The sequence below is a fragment of the Hemicordylus capensis genome, chromosome 2, assembly GCF_027244095.1.
Source record: "Hemicordylus capensis ecotype Gifberg chromosome 2, rHemCap1.1.pri, whole genome shotgun sequence".
NCBI lineage: Eukaryota > Metazoa > Chordata > Lepidosauria > Squamata > Cordylidae > Hemicordylus > Hemicordylus capensis.
In genome coordinates this window covers 425,766,267-425,793,099 of record NC_069658.1, presented here as the reverse complement: position 1 = coordinate 425,793,099, position 26,833 = coordinate 425,766,267, and the positions used below count along the sequence as shown (strand labels likewise).

The 26,833-nt window shown below is 43.6% G+C and overlaps 1 protein-coding gene across 4 annotated transcripts; it reads left to right on the top strand.

Moving 5' to 3' along the window:
• The first annotated feature begins 66 nt into the window (after positions 1-66).
• On the top strand, positions 67-25,524 carry NABP2 (nucleic acid binding protein 2). 4 transcript variants are annotated; one of them, XM_053291036.1, is made up of 8 exons: positions 8,800-8,966; positions 11,189-11,261; positions 11,887-11,991; positions 12,917-13,055; positions 16,322-16,393; positions 17,242-17,323; positions 18,860-18,926; positions 23,768-25,524. In XM_053291036.1, the coding sequence occupies exons 3-8, from the start codon at positions 11,913-11,915 to the stop codon at positions 23,962-23,964; spliced, it is 636 nt and encodes a 211-aa protein (XP_053147011.1). In that variant the 5' UTR covers positions 8,800-8,966; positions 11,189-11,261; positions 11,887-11,912; the 3' UTR covers positions 23,965-25,524. The 4 variants fall into 4 exon arrangements, with proteins under 4 accessions (XP_053147013.1, XP_053147012.1, XP_053147011.1 ...); XM_053291038.1 differs by lacking the exons at positions 8,800-8,966; positions 11,189-11,261 and adding an exon at positions 67-303; XM_053291037.1 differs by lacking the exon at positions 11,189-11,261 and having other exon boundaries at positions 8,795-8,894.
• The last annotated feature ends 1,309 nt before the right edge of the window (positions 25,525-26,833 follow it).

The following is a 26,833-nucleotide window of genomic DNA, read 5'->3' as shown; positions in this document are numbered from 1 at the left end:
GCTGTCTTTCTCCTGACAGACAAAAGAGACAGTCGCGACTGCGGGAGGGTCTGCTCGTGGAGTGGGCGGAGTCCGCTGGTGGGTGTGTCGGGAACAGGGCGGGGTTTCCTTGCGAGCGGCCATGTGGCGCTTAGGAGAGTGTACGCGCTGCTGTGCTTTTTGTGATGATGGAACTTGCTGTATGTCGCTCTCTGAGCCTGCGGTCTTAGCGTTGTAATTCCGGGAGTAAGTCCCTTGAACTCCGTGTGCAGCAGCTTACTTCTGAACGTTTAGGAGAGCGTTATCTCTCTTGCATTCTCAATGGTACTGTGCTTCTCTTTCTGACTATATTGTGTAAAGAAGTCGATAATAGGAAAAGCACCCGGTCTAAGCTGTTTGGAAACAACACGATGTTGGGATGTCCGTCCTCTTAATCTCTGGTAGCTTCACTTCCACCATTGCTTATTCCATATGCCCTGGGGTGAACTGTGGGTCTGTCTGGTATTGAAAACATTGGCCCCCTAAGCCCTGTAGTAAATGGGCCAATATGAAGCCATGGGCCAATACATATGATCATTTCGATGCAGGGGTGTAACTATAATTGGGCAGGCAGGTTCAAAGAAACTGGGGCCCCCAGCTCCTGAGGGGCCCCCAACTCCTGAGGGCCCCCCCAGTTCCACCTCTCACTATTTTCTAAATTCTCTTCCTCTAAGGGGCTGCCAGGGAACTGGCGATGCTCAATTTCCACTGTGCAGGCGTGCTGGAGTGTCTCGCAGTTCTCAAGGGCTGCTGGGCCAGCCGGTCAGGCCCAACAGTTGCTGCCCCTGCCATGGGGGAGGCCTGGTTGGCTCACCTCCTGGCCGGCTCACCCCCTGGCCACACACATGGTGGCCACAAGGCAAAGATCAGCAGGACAGTGACAAGAGGTTCCCCCGCCTCTGTGCAGGTTTCTCCTCTTAAAAAAAAAAAAACTTTAAAAAAATATTAAGGGGGGGACTTGTAGTGGCGGGGGGGACTCATAGTGGTGGTGGGGCCTCCAAAGCCCTTCAGGTCCAGGTGCCAAAATTACCTAGGTGCGCCACTGGTGCACCCACTGGCTACGTCCCTGGTTTGATGTGGTAGTATGTGGTGGAACTTTTGGTTTCTGAATAATACCCAGTCCATTCATCCTTTGGTACTTCATGCTTATTGAGTCTGGCTCATCGCATCCTTGGAAAATGTTTGAAAAGTGGGGTTTGTTACAGAATGGTGATCCATTTTCTCACCGGAGGGCATACAAATTGAATTTGTGGAGCCATCTCGATGTCAGCAACCTGTGGGGAGATGTTTCTGACAGAGGCCCAGTTCGGATGACATGGCAACCCTCAGTTACACCCACCTGAGGTCAGCGTTCTTCATCATCCAAATGTGGGGAAATCCCACAACCACGGTTCCATTGGCACCTTCAAACTGAGGATAGGACCATCTGGTTTGAAGTTCAGTAGCTTGCTGGAACCAGAACTCCACTGATTCCATTGTGGTGTTTGAATGCAATGACCTGGGGTTTGCGCTCAAGCTTCTCTCACAAGCTCCTCTCACCCTCTCATATCAGGGCCAATGGTTGCTGGGCAAGTGAAGTGCTCAGCAGAAGAGGGAGGGGGATTGCAGGTAGAGGCAGGCAATGGAACCACAGCTCCTGGATCATCTGTGCTATGATTCTTGGCTTCCAAGGTTAACAACAACAACAAAGGATATTTATATACCGCTTTTCAACAAAAGTTCCCAAAGCGGTTTACAAAGAGGAATAAAAATAAATAAAGATGGATCCCTGTCCCCAAAGGGCTCACAATCTAAAAAGAAATGTGAGACAGACACCAGCAACAGCCACTGGAGGGATTCTGTGCTGGAGCTGGATAGGGACAGTTCTCCCCCTGCTCAGTAAAGAGAATCACCACTTTAAAAAGGTGCATCTTTGCTCAGTTAGCAGGGGCTAACCTTAGGCGAGCCTAGCCTGCATTTCACTTGTTCAAATGGGCCCAATGTTTTCTACTTTGCCGACATCCACACACAAAGGCATAAATGGCATGCATGCACACAATGACGAAAACTTAATCTTAACTTTTGACCTGATGAGCAGCCTTTGCAGCCTGAATTAGATTACCAGCAGCATTCCTTGTTCTGGGGAAGAAACTAGTTTTTCTAGTTTTTGTATAACCTCCATAGCAAGTTTCAAAATTTCGAAACAACTTCCTTCATTTGTCTTCTATAGTAACAAAGAAATGTGGTCTGAATCCTGTCTTGTATATCCTGTTTTAAATTAAAAGTAAAGTGTACCGTCGAGTCAGTTTTGACTCCTGGCGATCACAAAGACTTGTGGTTGTCTTTGGTAGAATACAGGAGGGGTTGACCATTGCCATCTCCCATGCAGTATGAAATGATGCTTTTCAGCATCTTCCTATATCGCTGCTGCCCGATATAGATGTTTCCCATAGTCTGGGAAACATACCAGCGGGGATTCGAACCAGCAACCTCTGATCTATATCAGGCAGCAATTATATAAGAAGATGCCGAAAGGCATCATTTCATACTGCATGGGAGGAGACAATAGTAAACTTCTCCTGTATTCTACCAAAGACAACCACAGGGCTCTGTGATTGCCAGGAAATGAAACCAACTCAACAGCACACTTTACCTTTAAAATTAACCTTACATAAATAGTAAATTGAACATAACAAATCACTTACAGCATCTACCTGATCTTGTAATACTCTGACTCTGTGTGTTACTCCTCATAATGCACAGCTTACAAATATATACAGTTTTTTATATGCTGAGAGTGCAGTTGGGTACTGTGATAAGGAAACAGACATTTTATTCTGAGCCTTGTGCAGATTTAATGGAGCTCACTGCAACATTACACTCCACAATGGGAAATGTCCCAAACATTATGCCACTGCACAATCCTCCTCCTTCAATTCTCCTTAGACCTTCTCTGTGTTTTATACAGGCACACTATACAGATACAATTAAGAACATAAGAGCATAGCCCTGCTGCATCAGGCCCAAGGCCTATCTAGTCCAGCATCCTGATTCACACAATGGCCCACCAGATTCCTCTGGGAAACCCACAGGCAAGAGATGGATGAGGGCATACCCTTTCTCTTGCTGTTGCTCTCCTGCAACTGGTATTTAGAGGCATCTTGCTTCTGAGGCTGGAGGTGGTCTATAGCCACCAGACTAGCAGCCATTGATAGACCTGTCCTCCATGAATTTGTCCAAGCCCCTTTTCAAGCCATCCAAGCTAGTGGCCATCAGCACATCCCATGGCAGTTAATTCCATAGACTATGTGTGAAAAAGTACTTCCTTTTGTCGGTCCTAATTTATTGGCCTTCAGTTTAATGGGATAACCTCTGGTTCCAGTGTTGTGAGGAAAGAACACAACAGGGAGGGGAGAAAATGAGGGAGAAAAACACCTCTCTGTCCATTCTCTCTACTCCAGGCATAATCCCATGCAGTATGAAATGATGCCAAATGAGGGAGAAAAACACCTCTCTGTCCATTCTCTCTACTCCAGGCATAATTTTATACACCTCAATCATATCTCCCCATAGTTGCCTCTTTTCCAAACTAAAAAGTCCCAGATGCTGTAGTCTTGCCTCATAAGGATGGTACTCTAAGCCCCCTGATCATCTTGGTTGTCCTCTTCTGCAACTTTTCCAGTTCTACAAAGTCCTTAAGATATGGTGACCAGAACTGTACGCAGTACTCCAAATGTAGCTGCACCATAGATTTATATAATTATAATAATAGCAGTTTTATTTTCAATCCGCTTCCTAATTACCCCTAGCATAGAGTTTGGCTTTTTCACAGCTGCCGCACAGTGAGATGACAATTTAAATGAGCTGTCCACCATAACCCCAAGAGCTCTCTCCTAGTCAGTCACTGGCAGCTGAGATCCCATCAGCATATATGTGAAGTTGGAGTGTTTTGCCACAATATACATAACTGTACACTTGCTAACATTGAGCTGCATTTGCCGTTTTATTGCTACTCACCCAGTTTGGAGAGATCATTTTGGAGCTCCTGAAAAGTTTTTGTGGATTTCATTACCCTAAATCGTTTAGTGTCATCTGCAAATTTGGCCACTTTGCTGGTTACCCCAACTTTTAAATCATTTATGAGCAAGGTAAAGAGCACTGGTCCCAGTACAGGTCCCTGAGGGACCCCAATTCTTACTTCTGATTGTGAAAACTGACAATTTATTCTTACCCCCTGTTTCCTGACCTTCAACAAGTTACCAATCCACACATTAACCTGTCCCCTTATCCCATGAGCTAAGTTTACTCAAGAGCCTTTGGTGGGAATTTTGTCAAAAGTGTTTTGAAAGCCCAAGTACACTACATCAACTGCCCAGGGACTTTTTGTATAGGGTGGTATATAAATGCACTAAATAAATAAACTAAACAAATCAGATCACCTTTATCCACATGCCAGTTGACACTCTCAAAGAACTCCAACATGTTAATGAGGCAAGACGTGCCCTTGCAGAAGCCATGCTGGTTCTCCTTCAGCAAGGTGTGTTCTATATGTTTAACAATTTTGTCCTTAAGTATGTTTTCCATCAATTTACCTGGCACAGAAGTGAAGCTAACTGACCTGTTGTTTCTCAGATCCCCACTGGATCCCTTTTTAAATGTGAGGTGCAAAATTTCATTTTACCATTATAAGTTCTGAATATTCTATTAGTCAGCAGTGGAGCCAGCCGAACAGCAGCTGTGTTCTGCCCCGTGGCTCCGCCAGTGACACCCTGTGCCTGTGACATAATGCGCACTGGGGCATGGTTTGGGCTCTGGAGAGCCTCGAGCGAGCTTTCCCCCTCTAATTTCCAGGCAGTGCTTGCTGACTGACAGGGTTTATTTTCCTTCCTCTTCCTCCAGCTGGAAATAAACCATGTCAGGCAGCACTTGCTGCCTGGAAATGAGAGAGGGAGGACTAGGGTGGGCCTTCTGGCAATCGGAACACAGCCCCTTTGCACATGACATCACACGCAATGGGGGCTCCAGCAGCCCTTTTCATTGGCGGCCCGGGTTCTTTGAACCCATTCACTCAATGGTGTCTTCACCCCTGCTATTAGTGATAGAATCGAACCCTTTCCGTTGGAATTGGAGATTCTGACAAAAATGTACCATTCCTCTGGCACCATGTGGAGATGGACACTCTTGGCACAGCCAGCTCCATGCAATATCTGCCATATCTGGCACTGGTGAGGGGAGGCTTTTCATCAGAACTGGAGGCCACATGGATGCTGGGAAGGCTCAAGGGGACATCAGGAAAGTGCACAGGGATATCTGGAAATGATAGTTCTCCCAAAAGGGAAAGCACTGGGAAGAGCGACAGTTCCCAGATGTCGCCACGTACCTTCCAGGCATCCCCTTTGCCTTCCTGGCATTCCCATGACCTCCAGTTCCGGTGAAAACAGCAGGTACTGCATGGAGATGACTGTTCCAGAAGCTCCCACCTCCATGCAGCACCAAGATAATTATACATTTCCCCCCCAGAGTTGGAGATTCTGACTCACAGGTCTAATAAAATCCAAGCCATCTGTCCAATGTGCCTGAAATTGAGCATTAAGAAACTAGGTATGAACACCGCCACCTACCAAACTTTGGTGCAAATGCATCCAGACATCATCAAGATGCAGCAGTTTGAAAACTGACATCCAAGAAGCTAATTTCACTTGTTGTTAAGGGTAACCTGCTTTTTAATGTTTTCTTGACTGTTTACATGTGTCAAAAAAATAATAGTGGATCCATAGTGGATTTTTGGCGGGGGGGGTGGGCGGATAAGTTCAGTATTCCTCATATTCTTAGCTTTTGAAGCCCCAGTCGTAACATGTTAATCATCTAAAGGCACGGATTGCAGTGCATTACAGAAGCAGACAATAATGTTTTCATAAAAGAACATTTGCCCTAAAAATACATATATAGCTGCTGCCTGCCAGGCTGAATGTGGAGGAGCAGTAATGCTTGTAAAATCCAAATCCAATCTCTCTGAAATTTGGCACAGCGTACCTAGGCCACTTGCACCACCAATATCCCAAATTTGGTGCAGAAACATTGGAAGTACCAAAATATAGCATTTTGAAACTAATCCGCAAAAACTTGATTTTTTTCCCAAATATAAAATATTTGTGCAACATCAATACATTGTATTTGTGTTTATAATTAATTACAGTGGAAGTAATACTGTATAGGTGCAAATAGAATGTATAATCATTGAGTACATACATTGTGCTTTAAAAAGCATTTCCCCACTTCATAAAGGTAAGTTTCAAAATTGCTGTAACATAGGCATTTCTGATAACATCTGAACCGAATTTGGAGTGATGGTGTTGTCACCTAGTTACTTTCTGCCAAATTTCAGGCATTGGATTAATGGTTTGGAATTTAGGATCAATAGAATACTCAGCTTAGGCTGACTTCTCCATCTCCATCTTCACCTGGGCAGACAGCTGCCATTTTGTTGAGGCAAGTGTATGACAGTAATTTTCACTATTTTTCAAGTGTCACTTCAGTGTGAGAGCCATTTGCCACCATGATGACCTCTGCCCAGTACTGCTCTTTTCTCAGTGCTGAGAGGGACCCTTAAGAGAGATGGAGCCCTTTCTTACCAGCTCTAAGGGGGAGGTGGCAGCAGGAGGAGCTTGGGCCACCAGCTGGCTTCTTCCGCCACTGCCTTCCAAGATGGTGCAAGGGCTTAAAAGAACTATGTTGCCATTAAAAGGAGCTCCACTGACACTGGGCAAAATGCATCCCTACACGACAGGAATGGTCACCTCCACATGGTGCGAAGGGAATTGTGCAGAGTATTCAGCTTTGGTTGAAGCTTCACACAGGCACAATTAACAGTCAGAGGCAGGGGCATAGCAAGGTTGGAGTGGGCCCAGAGACAAGATTTTTAAATGGGTCCCCCCTCACTGAAGCTCAGCTCATGAAGTAAAGAAATCTTAAATGAGGCTGAATAGTGGTAACAAAAAGCACGTGTGTGTACACACACACACACACTATGTGCCACAATAGAACATAATCCTAAATTATTTTTAAAAAGGTTTTGTAAATTGTGGATGATGCAGTACTAGAGAAAGACATGCTGTTCCGGTAGCTCCAGGTCTGAACACCCACATCACTTTTGGGCGATGAATATAACAGAAGGAAGCCCATGCAGGTGCGCAGCTGGGGAAGTCAGTCATGTGGCTTGCCCTTGGGGCCATTAAACTCATATTATTCATTTATTGTGACTTTTGATTTTCCTATTATGCACTATTATTTTATGTATCATTAGTTATTGTGACCTTTGTGTCAAACAAATCTCACTAAGCTATTGAGAATAACTTTTACATAGAATTTAATGTGCTGGGGAAGACTGCACACAATTGTTGATTGTTGATCATAGTTAAATGTGCATATCGAAGCACATTCTTATATGTGGTTCTGGAGCATGGTCTGTATGTACATAACCCAGCCACTCTGCTGAAGCTGAGCAAGGCTGGGTTGGGTCAGTGTCTGGAGATTGCCTGAGAACCATTGTACACTGCCCTAAGCTTAATAATGAAAGCAAGAAAAAATATTAATAAACAAATGAATGTGGAAACTGTGACTGAACAAGATAAAAAAATAGTAATAAACACTGATCCAAACCTAAAAACTGAGAAGTAATTAACCGAACAGCATCAGGAAAGTTATCTATACTAAAGAATTAAAATACATGGAAGACCATTAATTGTACTGTTATTAACCTGCAGTCATTAATTCAAGCAGGCCAACTGATATTTCTGAAGGTGAGACAATGGCTGTCAACCTATGGTGGGGTCTGTGATAAAAGAGTATGTCATTGAAGTCACTTATCCTTACACCTGATAGGAAAGACTGATTGGGGAGTGTGAGATGATTTCATCCTTCTCCCCCTTCCACCAGAGGGGTATCTGTATTTTTGGTCTGTCTACGAAGAGACTAGTTGGCCACCAGAACAGAGATAGGCAGTGATTTTGGAGAGCCTGGAATGAAGCAGCTGAGCAGGAAAGCTTCAGAAACTAGGAGTGCAAAGGTTGGCTCCCTGGGAATTGGCTGCTGCTAACTTCTTGGAGCACTCTGCTATTTGAACTCCATCTAACGCTTGCCTTGTATATTTTCAAGTAAACCAAATATGACAAAAGCACCATACAAAAGATCACCATTGATCTTTCCTCCAAAGGAAGCATAAATAAATAAATAAATAAATAAATAAATAAATAAATATAAAGTTGCACTGTGTCCCAAAATGTCTTGCCACTTGAAGTGAGTTGAGGGCATGTATTTTTGATTTTATTCTAGTTTTTAGAACACATTGTGTCCTCTGGTAACAAATCGAAGCGAAGGCATTCACAGTGATGGAAACCAACCCAGTACTGGAAACTTTAGGGAATCCTGCAGTCATCACTTCACCACTGGCTGAACTCCCACAACTGTATTGTTTCCATATTTCATAATGTTAAGAAGATAATAAATCGGGTTGAAGTGTTATGTTCCTATAAGAGGGGTTGTGGTATATGCATAATGCCAGTGGTTACACGAGTAGCCTTTTGTGATGGTAGTAAAGACTTATTGATATATGTTTAATGTGTGGCCGCTGATACAAACTTGGAAAACCAAGTCCACTGAGTATGATGTACAAAATAGCTGGAAATTCTTCCTAAGACTAGAGAGCGTCATAGTAACCTTTCCCGGCAAATCCAAAATGCATCAGTTGGTGTTACTGTCACTTTAATACTCTGTCTGTTTGCAATTGGCTGAAAGATTGGAACATTCCTGCATGTCGAAGGACAGCCTTATGCCATGATTGGCTGCTGTGGACGCTGCAGGATACTTCCTGGAATGTCTGCAACCCAACGTTCCAGCAGGTCTGTTTCCCTGGAAAAGTGGTGGGGGATCCTTTTTTATGCCAGATGTAATTAATAGCATCAGAATTCTTGGTAAGGAGAATACAGAATTTCAATAAGCTTTTTGTATAATGCAGGAAATGTACGTGTATGTTGTAAGGAGGAAAAATCCATGCGCCATATGAGCAAAAGCACGTTTAACCAGCACATTCACTAAGTTATTTTGTTGTAGTTTTGAATATTTCCTTCTCTTCTAAAATTGATCACAGTGAAGGAATGTTGATTTGCTTATGCTGAAAGGAATATCTGCCTTATGCAGAAGAGAAACCTACAGCGAAAAGAAATCACCAGAGGATGCACTTCACTAGTATTTATCTGAATTGTGATTGAAGACTGAATAAAAGGGAAAGTGTTTTTGTTTTAGTCAGAACTGTAACTCGAACAAGGATGCCATGTCTGCTCCCCTGAAACCAGCTTTCAGCATGAGCTAAAGTGTTGGGTAGTGCTCAAAACAGGTAATAATTTTGGGTGAAACAATGAAGGATAATGTTTTTAACTTGAATATGAGACCTGATAAAACTGGACTAAAAGCTTTTAAGAGAGCAAAAGCAGGATGGATTTATATGTTTGTATCAAAGTGTATTAACGCAATCCTTGTAGCTTGCACTGGAACAAGTGTCCATAGTAGTAAAACATATTGATGTTTATTGTCGGGGAGAAATTTAATATGAATAAGGTGAGTTGAGTCTTATCACCCTGTAATAACCTTTCAGGGCTCATAATTACAATGAATGGGGAACTTTTCCCTTGCTCTTACAATAAGAAAGTCTAACTATGCTAATGATGGTAAACATAATCGGAGAATGAATAAAAGTGTGATCTTGTGTTTGTACTGAGATTTTAATTAGTAGGGGGCTCTAAATCTTGTGGCATTAGGGTAGTCATATTTTTGTAAAGAAAAAATTATAGAAAAAGTAATTGCTTGCTTTTATGTCTGTAGAGAAAAGGTTTAAACATGATTAAAGCCAGGTGATCAAACATTATATTAAAAATCCAACTGCCATGATAAAATTCAAAATTTGAGACTGGGAGTAAGCAAAGTAATATGTTTTATGGATGAATGGTTTGATATATTAGCTTATAAATAATTATTGTAACATTTCTTTAGAAATGTAAATCAGCTCCAGATAACTGCAGGAGTATCCAAAATATCCAGGATGAGTGTTACAAAATAGTGGGCTTTCTTGTAAGACTTGGGACCAATTCAGATGTTACAGGCCTTATGGAAAGGCTACCCAAATTCTAGTTCCATATGGGAGCTGTAACATTTAGAACTTCACTGGCCACATGGCTCAACCAAGGCTTCCCACCAGTAATGGCTAGGAACATGTGCCCTGGCTGGTCCATGTGATAAGCACCTTTAAAAGGTTACATTCTTCATGTGGAATTGCTGACTCAAGATCTTTTCCAACAATTTATGCTGGGGTGAGGGCACAGTGCTGAAGTGGCCTTATTTGTTAGAGTGTTAACAACGAAAAGTTAGGATAAGTATCTGTTATTGCTAGTGGGTGAACAAGTGACCAGGCAATGAGGGATATGTGACCTGCTTGGACAGGAGGACCTATGGACCTTGCTATTTTTAATCTGTCTATCAATCATATTTCTATACTTCCTGATATAGAAATCTCTTGGTGGTGTACAAGTTAAAACATAATATAAAAACAGTTAAAAATTCATATCACAGATAAAAACAGTCTCAGTAGGCAAGAACATATTAAAATTTTCAATTTAAATTAAAAGTCTGGAAAAACAGGTTCATCTTGAGCTTCTTCCTTTGCCTGGGCACTGGGATGTAAGCCGAATGATGCAAGGGGGTCTGGTCCAGGAGTCGCAATGCTGCCGCCTCTTCCTCTGGCTGCTTCAGCACCAAGGGATCCCACAAGTGTCTTAGTCGGCCGTTAACCAGTCAGGGGAAAAAGCAAGGGGGAAAGGGGATGGTGTAGTGGGCTCTGGCCAGTGTTCCCTCTAAGGCGTGTGTGTGTACGTGCACTTACACGATTTTTTCAGTTCATTTTAGATCTCGCTCAGGTTGAATCAGGAAGGCTCCATTCTGAATATATGTGTGTGCACACTGCCTTGATACTGCCACCCAGAACAAAATTCATTTCGCACACAGATGAAAAAAATTAGAGAGAACACTGGCTGTGGCCCAGAGTCGGGGGACATCTGGTCTCAAGTGGCCAACTGCCCTGAGTAGTTGCTGTTCGTCAGCAGGATAGACCAAAAGCTCTCAATGGCACCTTCTGTTGCTGCAGGATATTCCTACTTGTGGGCCAGCAGAAAAATCCCATGGGGCCAAATCCGGCTCCTGGGCCTTATGTTGTGCAGGTGAGGCCTGTTTATGTACTGTATTGCATTCTACAGTGATACAATCTCATACTGGGTTTCACTAGGTCACACTTGTCAAACAGGTAGCCATCACTCTGTTAGATACAGGCTATTGTATTTTAAAAAGGAGACTGGGCTATAATGATCTATTGTGTCTCTTCAAGTTACTCTAAAATCAGCATTTGAATTTCATATTTGACCAAAAGAAATTCCTCTTTAAAGTGAGTCTTTCTTATATTCTATATTTTATTTTTGAACATCCAGAACTGATGCATTTCATATCTTTAAAAAGGATTCTTGGAACACTTTCAGAAGTTATCCTATGATTCTGTGCAAGTTTTGGGGTTGCTGGTAACAAGAGTCTAAGTCATGGTTTGTAGACAAAATAGCATCTTACTGGTGATAGGTTTTGAATATTCTAGATCTGAAGACCATGAATGGTGGTGGAAGGTATGAGAAGGGCAGATAGTCTAAACAGCAGAACAACCTTCCTTATTTGGATGTGAACTATTGCTTTCTAGAGAAAAGCACAGAATAAAGTTAGAGCAGAAAGGATTGTACTGAAGATTAATATAACAAGGTTGTCTTATCTGCAGTCAATACCTTTTTTGTTTGTTCTGCTCAGATATCGGAAATTGAAAGCCATTCAACATGACAACAGAAACCTTGGTGAAGGATATTAAACCAGGCTTGAAAAACCTCAATCTTATCTTCATTGTGCTGGAAACAGGTGAGTATTATGTGGGAGATAAGATGGTTAGCTTGTTTTTAAAAGAGCCTGTGCAGGTTAAATGGGAGGCTGTTGTAAAGAGCCTTCTTTTTTTAGAAGACTACTACATATATGTAATAATTCATGCAACATTATCTTTAGTAACAGTGGTGTATGGACTTCAACCTACTGTAATGAAGTGAACATTGTACAAATACTGTTGGTACTCGGTGGTGGGGGCGGTAATGAAATGGACCAGTCGACCAGCTGCTCATCAAGGACAGCCTACAACAGAATTTAGATATATTTCACTAATGCCTTGAAGGAAGCATTCTATTTTTAGTAGAGCTTTGTTATGTGGATTCAGAACAGTGTATTATCATCATCATCACAAATATTTATATACTGCTTTTAAACAAAAATGTTCACAAAATGAACATAGAAGAAGAAATAAGATTATTCCCCGTCCCCTCTCAAAGAGCTCACAATTAAAAAAAAGAATACAAGGGCTCCCAATATCAAAGAAACAGCCACTGGAATGGTGCTGTGTTGGAGTTGGATAAGGATGATCTACTGCTCTACCCCTGCTAAATATAAGACAATTGTTGCTTTAGAAGGTACATATTGTGTTTCTTGTGTGTCAGCTAGCGTTTATACATCTTTTTACAGGTCGGAATATTCTTGCCTAATTATGTGCATGTTGATTCTTGATTACAGCTTGTATCAAGAATACAGTTTGTATCATGTGTTGAATTTTGTGCAATATATATAAATAAAATACAAATTTGGAGGGTGCAGTATCTTCCTTATCTTTGCTTTTTGTTTTATCTGGGAGTAAAGAGCAGCGGAGGTGAAGCGGAGTTTGTTGCTTCAGCTTGCGCCTCCAACATGAAAGCAGTAACACCCTCTTAACCATCTTTAATTTTGGTAACTGTTTTACCAACAGGCCGGGTGACCAAGACAAAAGACGGTCATGAAGTGCGGACATGTAAAGTAGCAGATAAAACCGGCAGCATAAACATCTCTGTATGGGATGATGTTGGCAACCTAATCCAGCCAGGTGACATCATCCGGCTCACCAAAGGGTATGGCTCTAATTATACATCAATTATACACACTGTAGAAAACCAGTTATATACACTGTGGTATAACAACTGCTACAGTATGTATTTTTAATTTTACTTTTTGCATTTTTATATTGCCCTTCCTCCAAGAGCTCAAGGTGGTGCATTTGATTTAACTTGTTTCCCTCCACTCACAGCAGTACTCTGAGATAGGTTAGGCTGAGAAAACATGAATGGCCAAAAATGACCCCATTAGCTCCATGGCTGGTTGGGGATTTGAACCTGGGCCTCTCTCATTCTAGAGTCTAGACTGACATTCTAACCACTATGCTGCCCTGAGCCTCTTGTGCTAGTTCTGGGATTTTCACCGCATTTCTTATATGTAGGGTCATGTGGGTCAGCAGAGTATCAGCAGCTCTGTGTGCACGCGCGCATGTGTGCATGCATGCTCAAAGATCAGGCACATGTTAAAAGCACTTTTGAATCCCTTCAAAAGCTCTGAGTAAATGCCTCAAGAGTCATTTCTTATGTTGTTTTATGATCTAGGATTGCTACTGCAGGTCATCCTCATGTCTGAAAACATATTGTGGGAAAGTCAGTACACAAGTGTTGTCTCTAAGAAAGATCCAAGTAGGTTTCTGCAGACATGGTCCCACCACCCACCCCAGGAATCCTGATGCACATTGTGATGATGGTCCTTAGGTATAAGAATAGCTTGAAGAAATATAACTGTAAAATAGGAAGTTGATGTGAGAAATTGGTTTTTAGGAATGTGTTAGTAGGGGGGAAGTGTGACTGAGGAATCCTTACCTCCCCAAACTCAAATGCACATGCATATTCTGGAGATGCATCTTAGAATTTTCAGAGTGGAAGCATTGTATATATTAAGTTGCAGGCACTTCTGTCACACGTAAGTAAGTTGAAGCAATTAAAATTAGCGTTTTTAAAAAAGAATCAATCTTGCCTTTAACTGTCTTGTCCTTGAATATGTATGTCGGGATGCCATGTTACCTGGTTACTTGGGTGGCCCTGTGGGGTCTGGAGAAGAGTGTGGCATTCCTCCTGTGGGGCTTTCTTTCCCTTCAGGGGGCAGTATGTATGAGAAGGGTCCAGGCTGGTCAGATCCCAGTAGGGTTGGCAGGCAAAGCAGGGAGAGCTACAGAAAACAGCTAGGTTGGGTGTGGCGGGAAACACAAAGCCAGGTTAGGCTGGAAGTAGGCTTTAAGCCCTGTCAGCTCTGCATTGGGGCATTTAAAGACAAGGCAGCTGATGATAAGAGGCTGCTTCCGAGTATGGGTGCCAGTTGTTTTCCAGGAGAGGGAACTGGCTGAATTCAGTAAGTTAGGAAGAAGACTCAGGTGACAAACTAATCTCCTTTCCTGGCTGTTCCTGAGTCGGAGCTTTTTGTTGGTGCTGACCCAGTCATTTTGGAGTCCAGGAAGGGGTAGAAGCCCCTCTTGTCCCCTGGGAGTCTGTCAATATATCCAGAATAAATTATAGGTACTTATTCCTGGGTTTGGGCAATATGGGCTCTTGGGCAAGGCAATGTGTGAAAACAGTTATTTTATGGTATGTTCAACCTTCCCGGATGCTCTGCATAAAATGAGAATGGCAATACTATCAAAGTGGTGTGCCATGTGCTATGCTTGGAGTTCAACCTTTCCAGTGTGGTATAATGATTAGCAGTTGGACTAGGAGACCTGGGTTCAAATCTTCATTGAGTGACCTTTGGCCAGTTAACTTCCCTTGACTTAACCTACCTATGTGGCTAGAATGGGGAAAGGGGAAACCATGTGTGCTGAGCTGGAAGGGTGGGTTGTAAATGTAATAAAGAAACCTTACCATCCTCTAGAGCAGGGATTCTCAATGTTGGGTCCCCAGATGTTTTTGGACTTCAGCTCCCATAATCCCCAGCCCCAGTGGCCTTTGGTTGGGGATTATGGGAGTTGAAGTCCAACAATATCTGGGGACCCAACATTGAGAACCCCTGCTCTAGAGCAAATGCTGATGCACTGTTGCGCGCTCTCTCTCTCTCTCTCTCTCTCAATGTTTCCCAGCGCCAGAGGGTGTTCAGGACCCAGTCCAGAGCAAGCTTACTTAAAGCTCACTGAAAATATATAAAGCACACTTAACTCTTTGTACCCATTATTATCCTGAACTGTGCTTGAGCTCCATTCATAAGCCAGGCGGTCTAACCTGCATTGTACAGAAAGATAGTTGCTTAATATGTCATGTCCCAGGGCACCTCAAAGTCAGGTGTTTAGTTCTGAGCATAACAGATGCCCTTAACCAGATGTTATGTAACTGCATCCAGTATTCAGTTACAAACACTACTAGAAACTTGCATGTTTTAACTTTGAAATCCTACTGTGGCATCTTCAGAGAAATGCTGTACTCAGGGTGAGAGTACTTTGCCATGATTCAGAATAGTGGGGCATCGGTGTTCTTAATTGTGGCGAGAACTTCCTGAGTACAGCATTTGTCTCTTCAGACAAGTGCTGTCATAGGAACATAGGAAGCTGCCATATACTGAATCAGACCATAGGTCCATCTAGCTCAGTATTGTCTACACAGACTGGCAGCGGCTTCTCCAAGGTTGCAGGCAGGAACCTCAGCCCTATCTTGGAGATGCCGCCAGGGAGGGAACTTGGAGCAATGTAGCTGGGGCCGATGGGAGTTGTAGTTCAGCAATCTGGAGGCTCCCAGTTTGAGAACCATTAACTAGGGATGTGCACGGAACTGGTTCGGAGGTGTGTTGGTGACTTCTGGTCATATCTGGAAGACGAGGGCAATGGGGCATCAGGGAGGTACGCCACTGCCCTGATCGGCTTTGCAAAGCACAGATGCTGGGGGGGGGAGGCGGCGGGAGGGGGAAGTGCATCCTCCCCTGCTCTTAAAGAGAGACCCCTGCCACCTTTGAGCCTCCCTGCCACGATTCCGTGGCACATCACTACCACTGACCTAGATGCTCTTCCCAGAGTGGCTTCATCCTCTCAGAGGAATGTCTTACAGTGCTCACACTTCTAGTCTCCCATTCTTATGCAACTAGGGCAGACCCTGCTTAGCTAAGGGGAGAAATCATGCTTGCTACCACAAGACCAGCTCTCCTCTCTATCCTTGTGGAGACTTGAGTAGGGTGGGTGCACAGGGAGCATAGTCCTTTGAAATTGTTTGCACAGGACTGGGGAATTTCTGGTAATCTTTGTAGCCATGGATGTGATCATATGACACCTGTTTAGGGTCATCAAGTATGCTTGTTTTCATTAACTGTGGTCTCCCTTAATCAGGTATGCATCCGTTTTCAAAGGTTGCCTGACCTTATATACTGGACGTGGAGGAGATCTGCAGAAAGTTGGAGAGTAAGGCCTGTCGTATATCTGATTGTTGCTTTTTTGGAGTTGGGTAGGTGGGTTTGAGATGTAAAGCAGGTTTTCCTTAAAAAATGATATTGCTCCAGAGAGTGTAATGTGCCCTGAAGCCACGGAGGTGGCATCCTTTGCTTCTGGGATGAAAGATACTAGTGATTTATTTGTATGACATTTATACTACACTAAAATTTTCAGACTAAAGGTAGTAAATGTCCTGAATATTGAGGAGACCCCTCCTACGTTAGAACTTCATAGCCACAGAACAGATGTCCACATCTTTTAATGAACTGTGTGGGACAAATGCTCTTCTACACTGTAGAATCGATCCCATCACATATATCTGTTGAATTTGCACACTTTTATCATGAGGAAAACTTCATATTCCCTCCCTTTTCAATTTACTCCCAGAATGAAAAGTCCCTGGGTTTTTCTGGGTTTTCATCTATGAATGAGTTGTATAATAAAGGGTAGAGGGAAGGTGTTATTTGATGAGCATTTTCCAGATATTCCTGCCTTTAACAACAATTCATGGAGTGAGCTTGCACTACTGTTGCTACCCATTTCTGGATGTTTAGCAGTATGGTGAATAATTGTGTCACAGGGATGCTGCAGCCTGCTATTGGGCTGCGTGTTTGGCAGTTTAGACTCTTACACTCAGTTATAAATACCTACAGTCAAAGTTGGGTTGACTGATGTCTGGCAAGTCTAGGCCTAAAAGACTTTTTCATTAGTGCTGTTAACTCTCACTTGACTATGCCTTACCACCCATGTAGAGCTGCACGCAGGGTGGGAGGGAGCAGGGTGACTACTCTTTTTCTCTGCAATCTCTCCTTCCCCAGGTTTTGTATGGTTTACTCTGAAGTGCCAAATTTCAGTGAGCCAAACCCAGAGTATGTTGCCCAGCAGTCTCAAAACAAAAATGTGAGTATAAGGATTGCCCTTTCTGTTATTTGGGAGTGAAGTCATTTTGGTTCAAATGTTGGAAAGCAGGGGCTCTGCCCCCAGACCATTCCTTTCCCAATCTTAAAGTTCCTCTGCACTGTCCCTAACCATAGGCAAATTATTTATTTAATGTACCACCCTTCCTACAGTGGCTCAGGGCGTTTTACATTAAAATAAAAAACACATAATAAAACAATTAAAATAAAATAAAAATTAAACCAGATTAAAACTCATGAAAATTAAAACTAGATATCATTAAAAGTGAGGCTAAAAAGATGGGTCTTTAAGGCTCACCTGAAGGCCTCCAAGGAAGATAAGAACATAGGAAGCTGCCATATACTGAGTCAGACCATTGGTCTATCTAGCTCAGTATTGTCTTCACAGACTGGCAGCGGCTTCTCCAAGGTTGCAGGCAGGAATCTCTCTCAGCCCTATCTTGGAGAAGCCGGGGAGGGAACTTGGAACCTTCTACTCTTCCCAGAGCGGCTTCCTCCCCTGAGGGGAATATCTTGCAGTGCTACCACAAGACCAGCTCCTCTTACATCCTCTTACATCCACGAGAGAGTGTTCCATAACCTAGGAGCGAAAACTGAGAGGCCCAATCCCAGGTCGCCACCAGAAGAACTGGTGGCACCTGAAGACAGACCATTCCTGATGATCTTAATGAGCATTGGGGACCTTGTGGAGAAAGGTGCTTTCTTAGGTAACCTGGAACTAAGCCTTTTAGGGCTTTAAAAGTAATAACCAGCACTTTGCACTTTGCCCGAGAACATATTGGCAGCAAAATCTCAACTTCCTTCTTCCTTGTGGCAAACTACCTGTTCTCCTACTGCATCACTGCTCAATACATTCCCCATGCTTCTATTTTGCAACAGATTGCTGATTGTATTTCCCTGTCCTGAGGAAGTGAAAGCTAAAAGGGAGACTTGGAATATGTAGCTCAGCCCTTTGGGAAGCAGGCCCATAAAGTTGCTATTTTCAGAACCTGGAATGGTTTCTGTACCTTTTTAAGAGCAGCATCAAAGGTAGAATTTTGCTCATCATGGTACTACAGTGAGGGGCTGAAGCCACACCAGGGGGAGTTTCTCTTCTGTGCAACATGTAAAGGTTCAGGATTCTGCTCTGGGCATAGATTTGAGTGGATCCAGCCTATGCAGTGTCTTTACAACATGACTGGAAATGGGAATGACTTTACCGGCATGTGGAATTGGGTGTTCTCGTCTGCAGAGCCTTGCTTAGATACTGTAGCCAGGTAACAAGCCTTTTGTGGAGCCTGAACCATGCCTTTGTAGGCCTTCATGCTCTGGTTAAACATCTTTTTGCATACCCTGTTCATGTTTGCCCTTTCCCCCTCTTCCTCTCTCAGTATTGTCCTACTTGGATCTTTTTTCTAAATCAGGTTTTTAGCATATTTGTTGCACAGGATTTTACCACCTTTTGTGCATATTGCAGTTATATCTGTGGAACTTCTACATATGTAAGAAAATCTGAGCAGACTTTTCTTTTTCTCCACAGGCACAGAACGACAACTCGGCACCAACAGTCTCTCAAACCACACCAGGACCCTCTACGTCATCAGCAGGTAGGACAACTCGCCTAGCTTAGTAATCCAAAGCAAAACTGGTCCTCCTTAGTGAGTGAGGCACAAGTTCAGCATGGGTATAAAGGATTAATTGTTTTGCTCTACTCTCTTTGGCTGGAAGTGGACAACAACTGGTCCACGGTCTGCATACATTCTGAATTAGAGTGGCATTCAATAACATCCTATAGGTTGATCCTATGCAGAGTGAGGTGTGCCTAACTCCTTTGATTTTAATGGGGTTAGGTGTGCTTATCACTTCAGAGAAAAAGAGAGAGAGAAGTTAGTATCTAAACAGCCTGATCTTTTGAAAAAGGTTTGTTCCCCATGGTTGCAAAGTTAAAGCTGAAAGTGTTGGAACTAAAAGAAAACTTAAAAGTTGTCTAAATTTATTATTTTTAGTCTATCATGGTTTTTCAAGGGCTGTCCCACTTTTTCATGATCTATATTATTAATTCTCCAAGACGGGCCATGCGTGGGGACGTGGTAGAAAGGAGGCGACTGGGTGACAGAGTTTGCAAGCAGAAGCACCTGATTGGGCAGTGGGGATTCCATATGCAGATAGGGAGAAGGAGCCTGTGGCACTGTGGTGATTGGGCAGTGGGGATTCCCTATGCAGATAAGGAGGAGCCTGTGATGGTTAAGGTCAGTTGGAATGCAACTTTTACTGGTTGGAAGATGTTCTTGATTGTAGAGGAGAGGAATCTCTATATATAAAAGGATAGCAGGCAGGGGTCTGCAAAAAGATGGGTCGTGATTGAGGAAAGAGCCCCTACAGGAGAAGGAGGATGCCGTTGTGTGAATTAAATGAGGAAACAAGATGAACAAAATCTGTTAACTCAGCTGCCGGGGGGTGGGGGGGAGAGCGAGCGCCCGCCCGCGGCCGGGGGGGGGAGAGCGAGCGAGCGCCCGCCCGCGGCCGGGAGGGGAGAGCAAGCAAGCGCCCCCCCCCGCGCGGCCCGGGGGGGGAGGGCGAGGTCCCGCCCCCTCCCGGCCCGGGGGGGGAGGGCGAGGGCCCGCCCCCGCGCGGCCCGGGGGGGATGGAGAAGGCCCGCCCGCGCTTGTGAGCGAGTGAGCTGCCGGGGGAGCGAGCGCGCTCTGCGGGGGGGGAGAGCGAGCATGCGCACTGCGAGGGGATGCCACAGGCTCAGTGCACAACTGCACAGATGCTCTGTGTGGGGTCAGCCAGTTTGAAGGTGATTTTCAGAACGAGTGTACCATAGGGCAGGGCTGTACAACTTCAGCCCTCTTCCAGATGCTAGACTACAACTCTCATAATCCCTGAATATCGGCTAGTGTGGATGAGGGGAGTCTTAGTCCAAAAACGGCTGAATTTGTGTAGCCCTTCCATAGGACATGGTGGCCAACCTGCCAATATTAAGGCTCATGTAACTTTTTAATAGTACGTGTTTCAGCACATATAGTTTCTTCACACTACTATAGCATTGTGTTATGTGGCTCCCGCCAAAATTATTTTATCTACACTGTAGTTAAAGCCATAGGATCCCTAACATTGGAAGCCCACCCATCTGTCTGCTAGTTATCTGTTGAAGAATGTCTGTTTGTGCAAAATAGTCCTCAATGACCTACAGATATCAAATTTTGCATGAGCAAACCTGCCACTGAAATTAGCTGAATACACTTACATTTTACACCAGAATATGCTTGGTGAAAGGTTTTTAAAAATTAAAAATTATTTTTAGAATAAATTCTGGGAACATTTTAAGAGTTATTGTTCAACAGACTTTGAACACGCAATAATCAGATTGAACAACATGCCCAAGAGAAGCAGATCTTTCTCAGATTCAAATTTATATGACTCAAATATTCCAAATATGGCAATTATTCAATGAAATGAATAATGTTTGAAGCTGAAATTCTCCAGATTTTTGTCCTTTTACTTCCCTTCACGAGGACATTAATTAAAAAAAATCTATAACATATATTTAACTTCTTGAACGTTCCTGTAAGTGTAATCTATGCAAAATGTAATTAGCGCAGTCAACAACAGGCCTCAACTGTTAGTAATATATAAAGGCCTAAAAATACTGCCAGTTTCAAAACCCGACCCTACAGTTCTGCCTCTTCTAATACTTGGATCTCTAGGAATTGACAGGTGATATCTGCATCCTGTGCTGTTAAAAGATTCACTTGCTGATTCCTGCACATCAAGCTGCTGTTAAATGTACAGGAGCAGTTCAGGCTATTTTTCTGAACATCTGGCAACCCTGTCTAAATAGTCCCTGTGGCTTGCTCAAAGAACCCATGCACCCAAGTGAGCCTGCCACCCTTTTCAGTCTGAGTGTGCAGGGTGAGCGGAGGCCCCTGCTTCTTGACAAATGACATATGTGGGGCCTAGTGGTAGAGCTTTCAGCAGTGATTCCTGGTCTAGTGAAAACTACACTCTCTTCCAATAGGCCTAACCTTGCCTTTAGGCAAGGACCATGGCAATGCTGCCTCCTTTAAGCAACTGATGTTTGAGTACCATGAAAGGACAACAAATGGTCTACTTGCTGTAATTTTACCACCATAGAGTATTTGAATTTTCTGCCTCTCAAAAGACTTGCAACCTTTGGTCTGCAACACTTACCTGGGGGTAAATACCACTGATAACTGGGAATTACTTGCAAGTAAGCAAGCATAAGATTGAGCTGTATGACTTCTAAAGGTGTTAAATATTTTTATTCAGACAGTTCTTCTAGGCAACTTCTTAAAATTAACTCCTATTCTTGTTTTTAAGAGTTTTGTTGCACTTAAACATGCTTTTACAATCTACCATCACCAGCTATTTCAGTTCTTGCAATTACTAACCATTTCAGAGCAGAATCCCCTCCAAGTCCTGCTATGCTGGCTCATCATGGCGGGGGTGGGGTGGGGGGGATGTTCCTGGGAGGGATGAGCGAAGTATTCCAGGAGGTATACTCCCAGTAGGGTCACCCAAAGCACGAAGGTCATCCCAGATGCCCAGCTAAAGCAAGCAGGCACCTATATTGGTGCAATATAGGAAGGTGCTGGAGGAGAACAGTGACAACAACAAAGGCATCATTTCAAACTGCATGGGAGGAGGCAATGGTAAACCACTCCTGTATTTTACCAAGAAAACCACATGGATAGACAAAATAGAATGATTGTCAATGTAGTGCTGGATGATGGGCCCCTCACGTCAGATGGCACTCAATATGCTGCTGAGGATCTGTCAGAGTACCGATGGTGTTTATGACAAGGTTAGATTAAAACCCAGCTCCCTTGAGAAGTCCATAGTGCTGGGGAAAGTTGAAGGAAAGAGAAGAAGAGGATGACCAGCAGCAAGATGCATGGACTCGATTGCGACAGCAATGAATGCACCACCGAGAGACCTTAAAGGCCAAGCTGAAGACAGATCATCCTGGAGAGACTCTATCTATGTGGTCGCTAAGAGTCGACACTGACTTGACGTCACGTAATCAAAATCAGAATGTTGTGTCATCCTTTATTATTTTTATTTATTTAAAATCTTTATATTCTGTCCCTCTAGTACACTGCTTGCGGTGGCTTACAGTAAAAGACTAAAAACATAGTATCCAATAATAAGGTACAATAAAACACCAGCAACTAATATAAATACAGGAAATCCCCAACTTACAAATGGGTAGGGATGTGCATGGAACTGGGCGGGGGTGGCTCGAGGCTGGGGGGGTGCCACTTTAAGGACGGGGGAGGGTGCACTTACCCTTCCCCGTGCTTCCCCCCCACAGGGATGTTGCCCGTAAAAGCCTTTGGGGTGGCAGTGTACCTCCCTGCCGCCCCTTCCCTCTCTTCGGCTGGAAGTACCGGGTGCGCACATGCACCCAGTACTTCTGGCCGAAGAGGGAGAAGGGGCAGCAGGGAGGTACACTGCTGCCCTGAAGGCTTTTACGGGCAATGAGTGCTGACAGGGGGAAAGTGGGGGGAGGGGTAAGTGCACCCTCCCTCTCCCTTAAATTGGCACCACCACCCCACCTCGAACTTCGACCCACCCCACCCAGTGCACATTCCGTAAATGGGCCTCAGAACAGGTTGGTGCACATCCCTATAAATGGGTTGTATTCCAGAAGCTAATTTTAAAGTCGGATGTTCATAACTCAGAACACATACTTCCCAAGAGGGACAGCTTGTTTGTATGTGTGGGTTGCTGTTTGTAAGTTGGGCATTAATGTTACAGAGCTGTATTTGTAAGTATGGGTGTTTGCATGTAATACTAAAACAGCAGTCAGGACAAAAAAACAGAGACCCAATTAAAGCCCATTTTAAAAAGTTTCTTTTTAAACAGAGGGTTTCAAAAGGGGTTCTTTTTAAAACTAGTAAAAGAGGGAGACAGATGAAGTCACTCTGAGAGGAAATTCCAAAGACGGGGGGCCTACAGAAAAAGCCCTATTTTCTGGTCCCCACCAACCAAATATGTGTCAATGGTGGGGCCAAGAGAAGGGCACGATCTGAGGGCCCTTGCAGATTCACATGGGTGACTGTGATTCAACAGATATCCCGGTCCCAAACTATGTTGGGCTTCAAAGGTCAATACCAGCACTTTGAATCTAGCCCAGAAGCCAACTGGCAACCAATGAGGCTGCCATAGGATAGGTCTAATACTTGTGTAGCAATTAGCACCCATAAGCATCCTTGCAGCAGGACTCCAGACCAATTGAAGCTTCTGAACAATCTTCAAAGGCAGCCCCACATAGAGTGCATTGATGACATCCTGAAAAGCATGAGTGACTGAGGTCAGCTCTGATGTCTTCAGATATCAACTGGTAATCTTGCTGGGATTGAATAGCTTCATCTCCAGTTTCAGTATGATGTCCCCCACCCTCTCTCTTTTGTTGTTTTAGCTACTGACAACCAGAATGGCAATGGATTGATCACTCCTGGCAGCTCCACACACACACCCAGTGCCCCGACCCACCCCACCAGTGGCCGCATCACACGGAGTCAGCCCAACCACCAGAGTGGTGGTTCATCAGGAACGGGTTCCTCCTCCAATGCAGTGAGCAATGGTAAAGAGACACGGCGAAGCAGCAAGAGATAACAGGTGCAGGATTAGGGGGTGTTCAATACATCTGACCTCCACCACTTGCTGAGTTGTTTTGCTTCCTGCTGAGCCAGCTCTAAGGCAGATATTGAGGAGAAGAGATGGATACCAGACTGGAGCAGAGACTATTAAACCAGCTTATGTTTAGCCACTGAAATGTACTTTTAATGTGATGCTGAGTACCGAGTGAGAGATATGGTCTTCAGTGTGTTTATACTTGTATTTTGTGTCAAACTTGTTCACTTCATAACTCCCTGTACATGTAAACTGCGTTCTTGCTTTCTGCAGGAAATTAGCATGATTTCACTATCATGTTTTTTAACTGACAGTGTTTTCTTCCTACCTGTTGCTTTCTCAGACCTCTTGCCCCTGCCCTCTGGGCATACCCTTGAATCTGGCTTCCTTTAATGGGTCTACAGTCCTTTAAACTATTTACTCTGGCTCATGGTTAACTCTGTGGAAACTAGCCTGAACTGGTGATTTTCAGATCGTGAGCTAAAAGATAATTGTTTGAATTTCCATGAGGCTCTTGGCTCCCGTGGGATGTCTTGTATGGAGGAGTGTAGCTAGGTGAACAAATAGAATCTCTGCCATCTATTCTAAGCCAAACTCCCAGTCGGTGTAGCTGTTTCAGAGCTAGCTAAGAAGATGGCACTCTTCTTGTTTTCCCAGATATATTCTTAATAGCTTATGACATTTTGTAGATAGGTTTCTGTGGACATAACTACGATGTTAGATTAGAAGTGTGGCAAAATTGACAAAAGGAAGCTTAATTTAAAAAAAAATAATTAAATGTCCTGCAAAACCAATATTTCTGTGGTTTTATTTGGATTGTTGTACTGGAAGCTTGAAATGCATCTGTTCTTATTCCAATAAGTTTCAGTATGGCTGGCATCTGAAACTGGGCAGTGCTGAGCACTTGTCAGTGCTGCCATCTTGGTTCCCATTTGGTGCAAGGCCCAGCCAGATCAGAGGCAATATGTATTACCTCTCAACTTGCCAATTCCTGTTTGAAGTAAGAGTGCTGTGTAGAGTCCCCTGTGATGCTGCAGAGCTCTTCAAACATTCTTGGTTCACATGTTCCACCTCCTACCCACCCCGAAACAGTTAAAAGGTTCTCCTAAGCTCAAGAGCCCCCAGAGGGCTATAGCTAATCCGGGTTTCAGCTGTCCAAAGGAACATGAAGAACAATATGTTATAAGCTACTATTTTGAAAATAGGGTGGGAACTTTTTTGCCAAAGTTAACACAATTTCCTGAAAGACAGTAAAATGAATTTTAATAATAATAATGATGATGATGATGATGATCATGATGATGATCATGATCATGGCAAGGCCATCACCCAGCCCTATTTAAGAATATTTTGAAGTGTTCTTTTATCCAACTGTTTAAGTCCTTTTTTCCTTTGCCTCTGTTCAGTCCAGAATAATAGCTTATCTGAAGCAGGGCGGGGGGGGGGTTGTATTTTTAAAAAGGAACATCACAATGGTCCATTTGATGTGGTTGTTTGAATGTACTATCCTGTGAATGTTTTGGGAATAAATATTTTAATCTTCTTCCTTGTCTTATTCTTCAAATGTGTTTGATCAGAGTACATGGGCCTAATTAAAGATGTGGATGCAAACACTTCAGAAATATTTTAATCATATTTCTCATCTTATCCAGTAAGTGTGTGTGTGTTCAGAGTATGTGGGTCTTGTAATTACAGATATAATTGCAAACAAGTTTTAAATATCCACAAACTTACGGCAAAGAGATATAGTTGTGTGGGTAACAATATCTGACTAAATCTAGTTAGCTGACATAACTTGGCAAGTTGGCAGCCCTCTTGAGACTATAGGTCGGTTCACATATAATGGTGGCAAGACTAATTCCACCAGCTGCCAGTTAGGGATATTCATGGACTGGTTTGTGCACTCCCGGGAGGAGGGAGGTAGGCTTTAAGGGGGAAGGAGGGTGCCCTTACCTTCCCCTCCACATCTCCTCCCCAAATTGCTGCTCTCCCCAAAATTGCTGCAGCATACCTCCCTGTAGCCTCAGACAGCATCGTAGTGGAAGTAGCTGACATATGCAGAACTGGCTCAAACAGCGGACTTCCTGAAAAGGAGCACCAAACCGGTCATGCACATCCTTACTGTCAGTTCCCAATGAAGGTGTACTTCCAGCACGGTTCTCTAGTTCCCTGCCTTTTGTGTAATCTGAAGTTTAATCAATATGTCTGAGTATCAGGTGCCTGCTGTATTAATCTGCCTATAAAAGAAAATGTATTTGTTACCTTGATCATAGCAACAGTGCATATGTGTTCTCCAAGATGGAAATTAATTTCTGTAAATCAATAATGGTGGCAGAAAAAGCATATAGTGTGGTGGCCTTGTGGTAATTCAGTTCAGAGGTTCTCAACCCTTGGTCAAGCCTCCCTTTCTGTCACAGTTCCAGATTGCAGCTCTGACGGATGCACATGCCTGTCACTCTCAGAAGCACAGTGAAGTGACCAGTAATATTCACAAGTAAAGTCAACCATCCAGCTTCCATACTGGCATGAAACAAAGGGTAATTGGCACTTCCCAAATATTTGCTTTTTATCTAGGAGATTTCAGGTTTCTTCCAAAGAACATTCTTCATGATCCCCGAGTACTGTCCTGTTACAGACCTAGCTGGGCATTCACACTCATTAACCCCGCTTGGGGTTAATGAGTGATAGCATTAGCTGCTTTGTGCCAGGTTTGGGGAAGTGCTGCTAGATACCCTAAGGAGAAGGGTGGGCACTGTCGAGAAAGGAGTGTGCAGTTGCCCTCTCAGTTCTTTCCCTTCTGACATTTTAAAGGGGCAGCTTGCCTGTTCAAATCTAAAAATCTAGAGCTGGC

Bases quoted from the DNA above. Each gene is read 5' to 3' on its own strand.
- NABP2 (XM_053291038.1), top strand. From the start codon at position 11,913: ATGACAACAGAAACCTTGGTGAAGGATATTAAACCAGGCTTGAAAAAC. The intron at 13,056-16,321 runs GTATGGCTCTAA...TCCCTTAATCAG, and splicing joins ATCATCCGGCTCACCAAAGG to GTATGCATCCGTTTTCAAAG. The intron at 17,324-18,859 runs GTGAGTATAAGG...TTTTCTCCACAG, and splicing joins AGCAGTCTCAAAACAAAAAT to GCACAGAACGACAACTCGGC.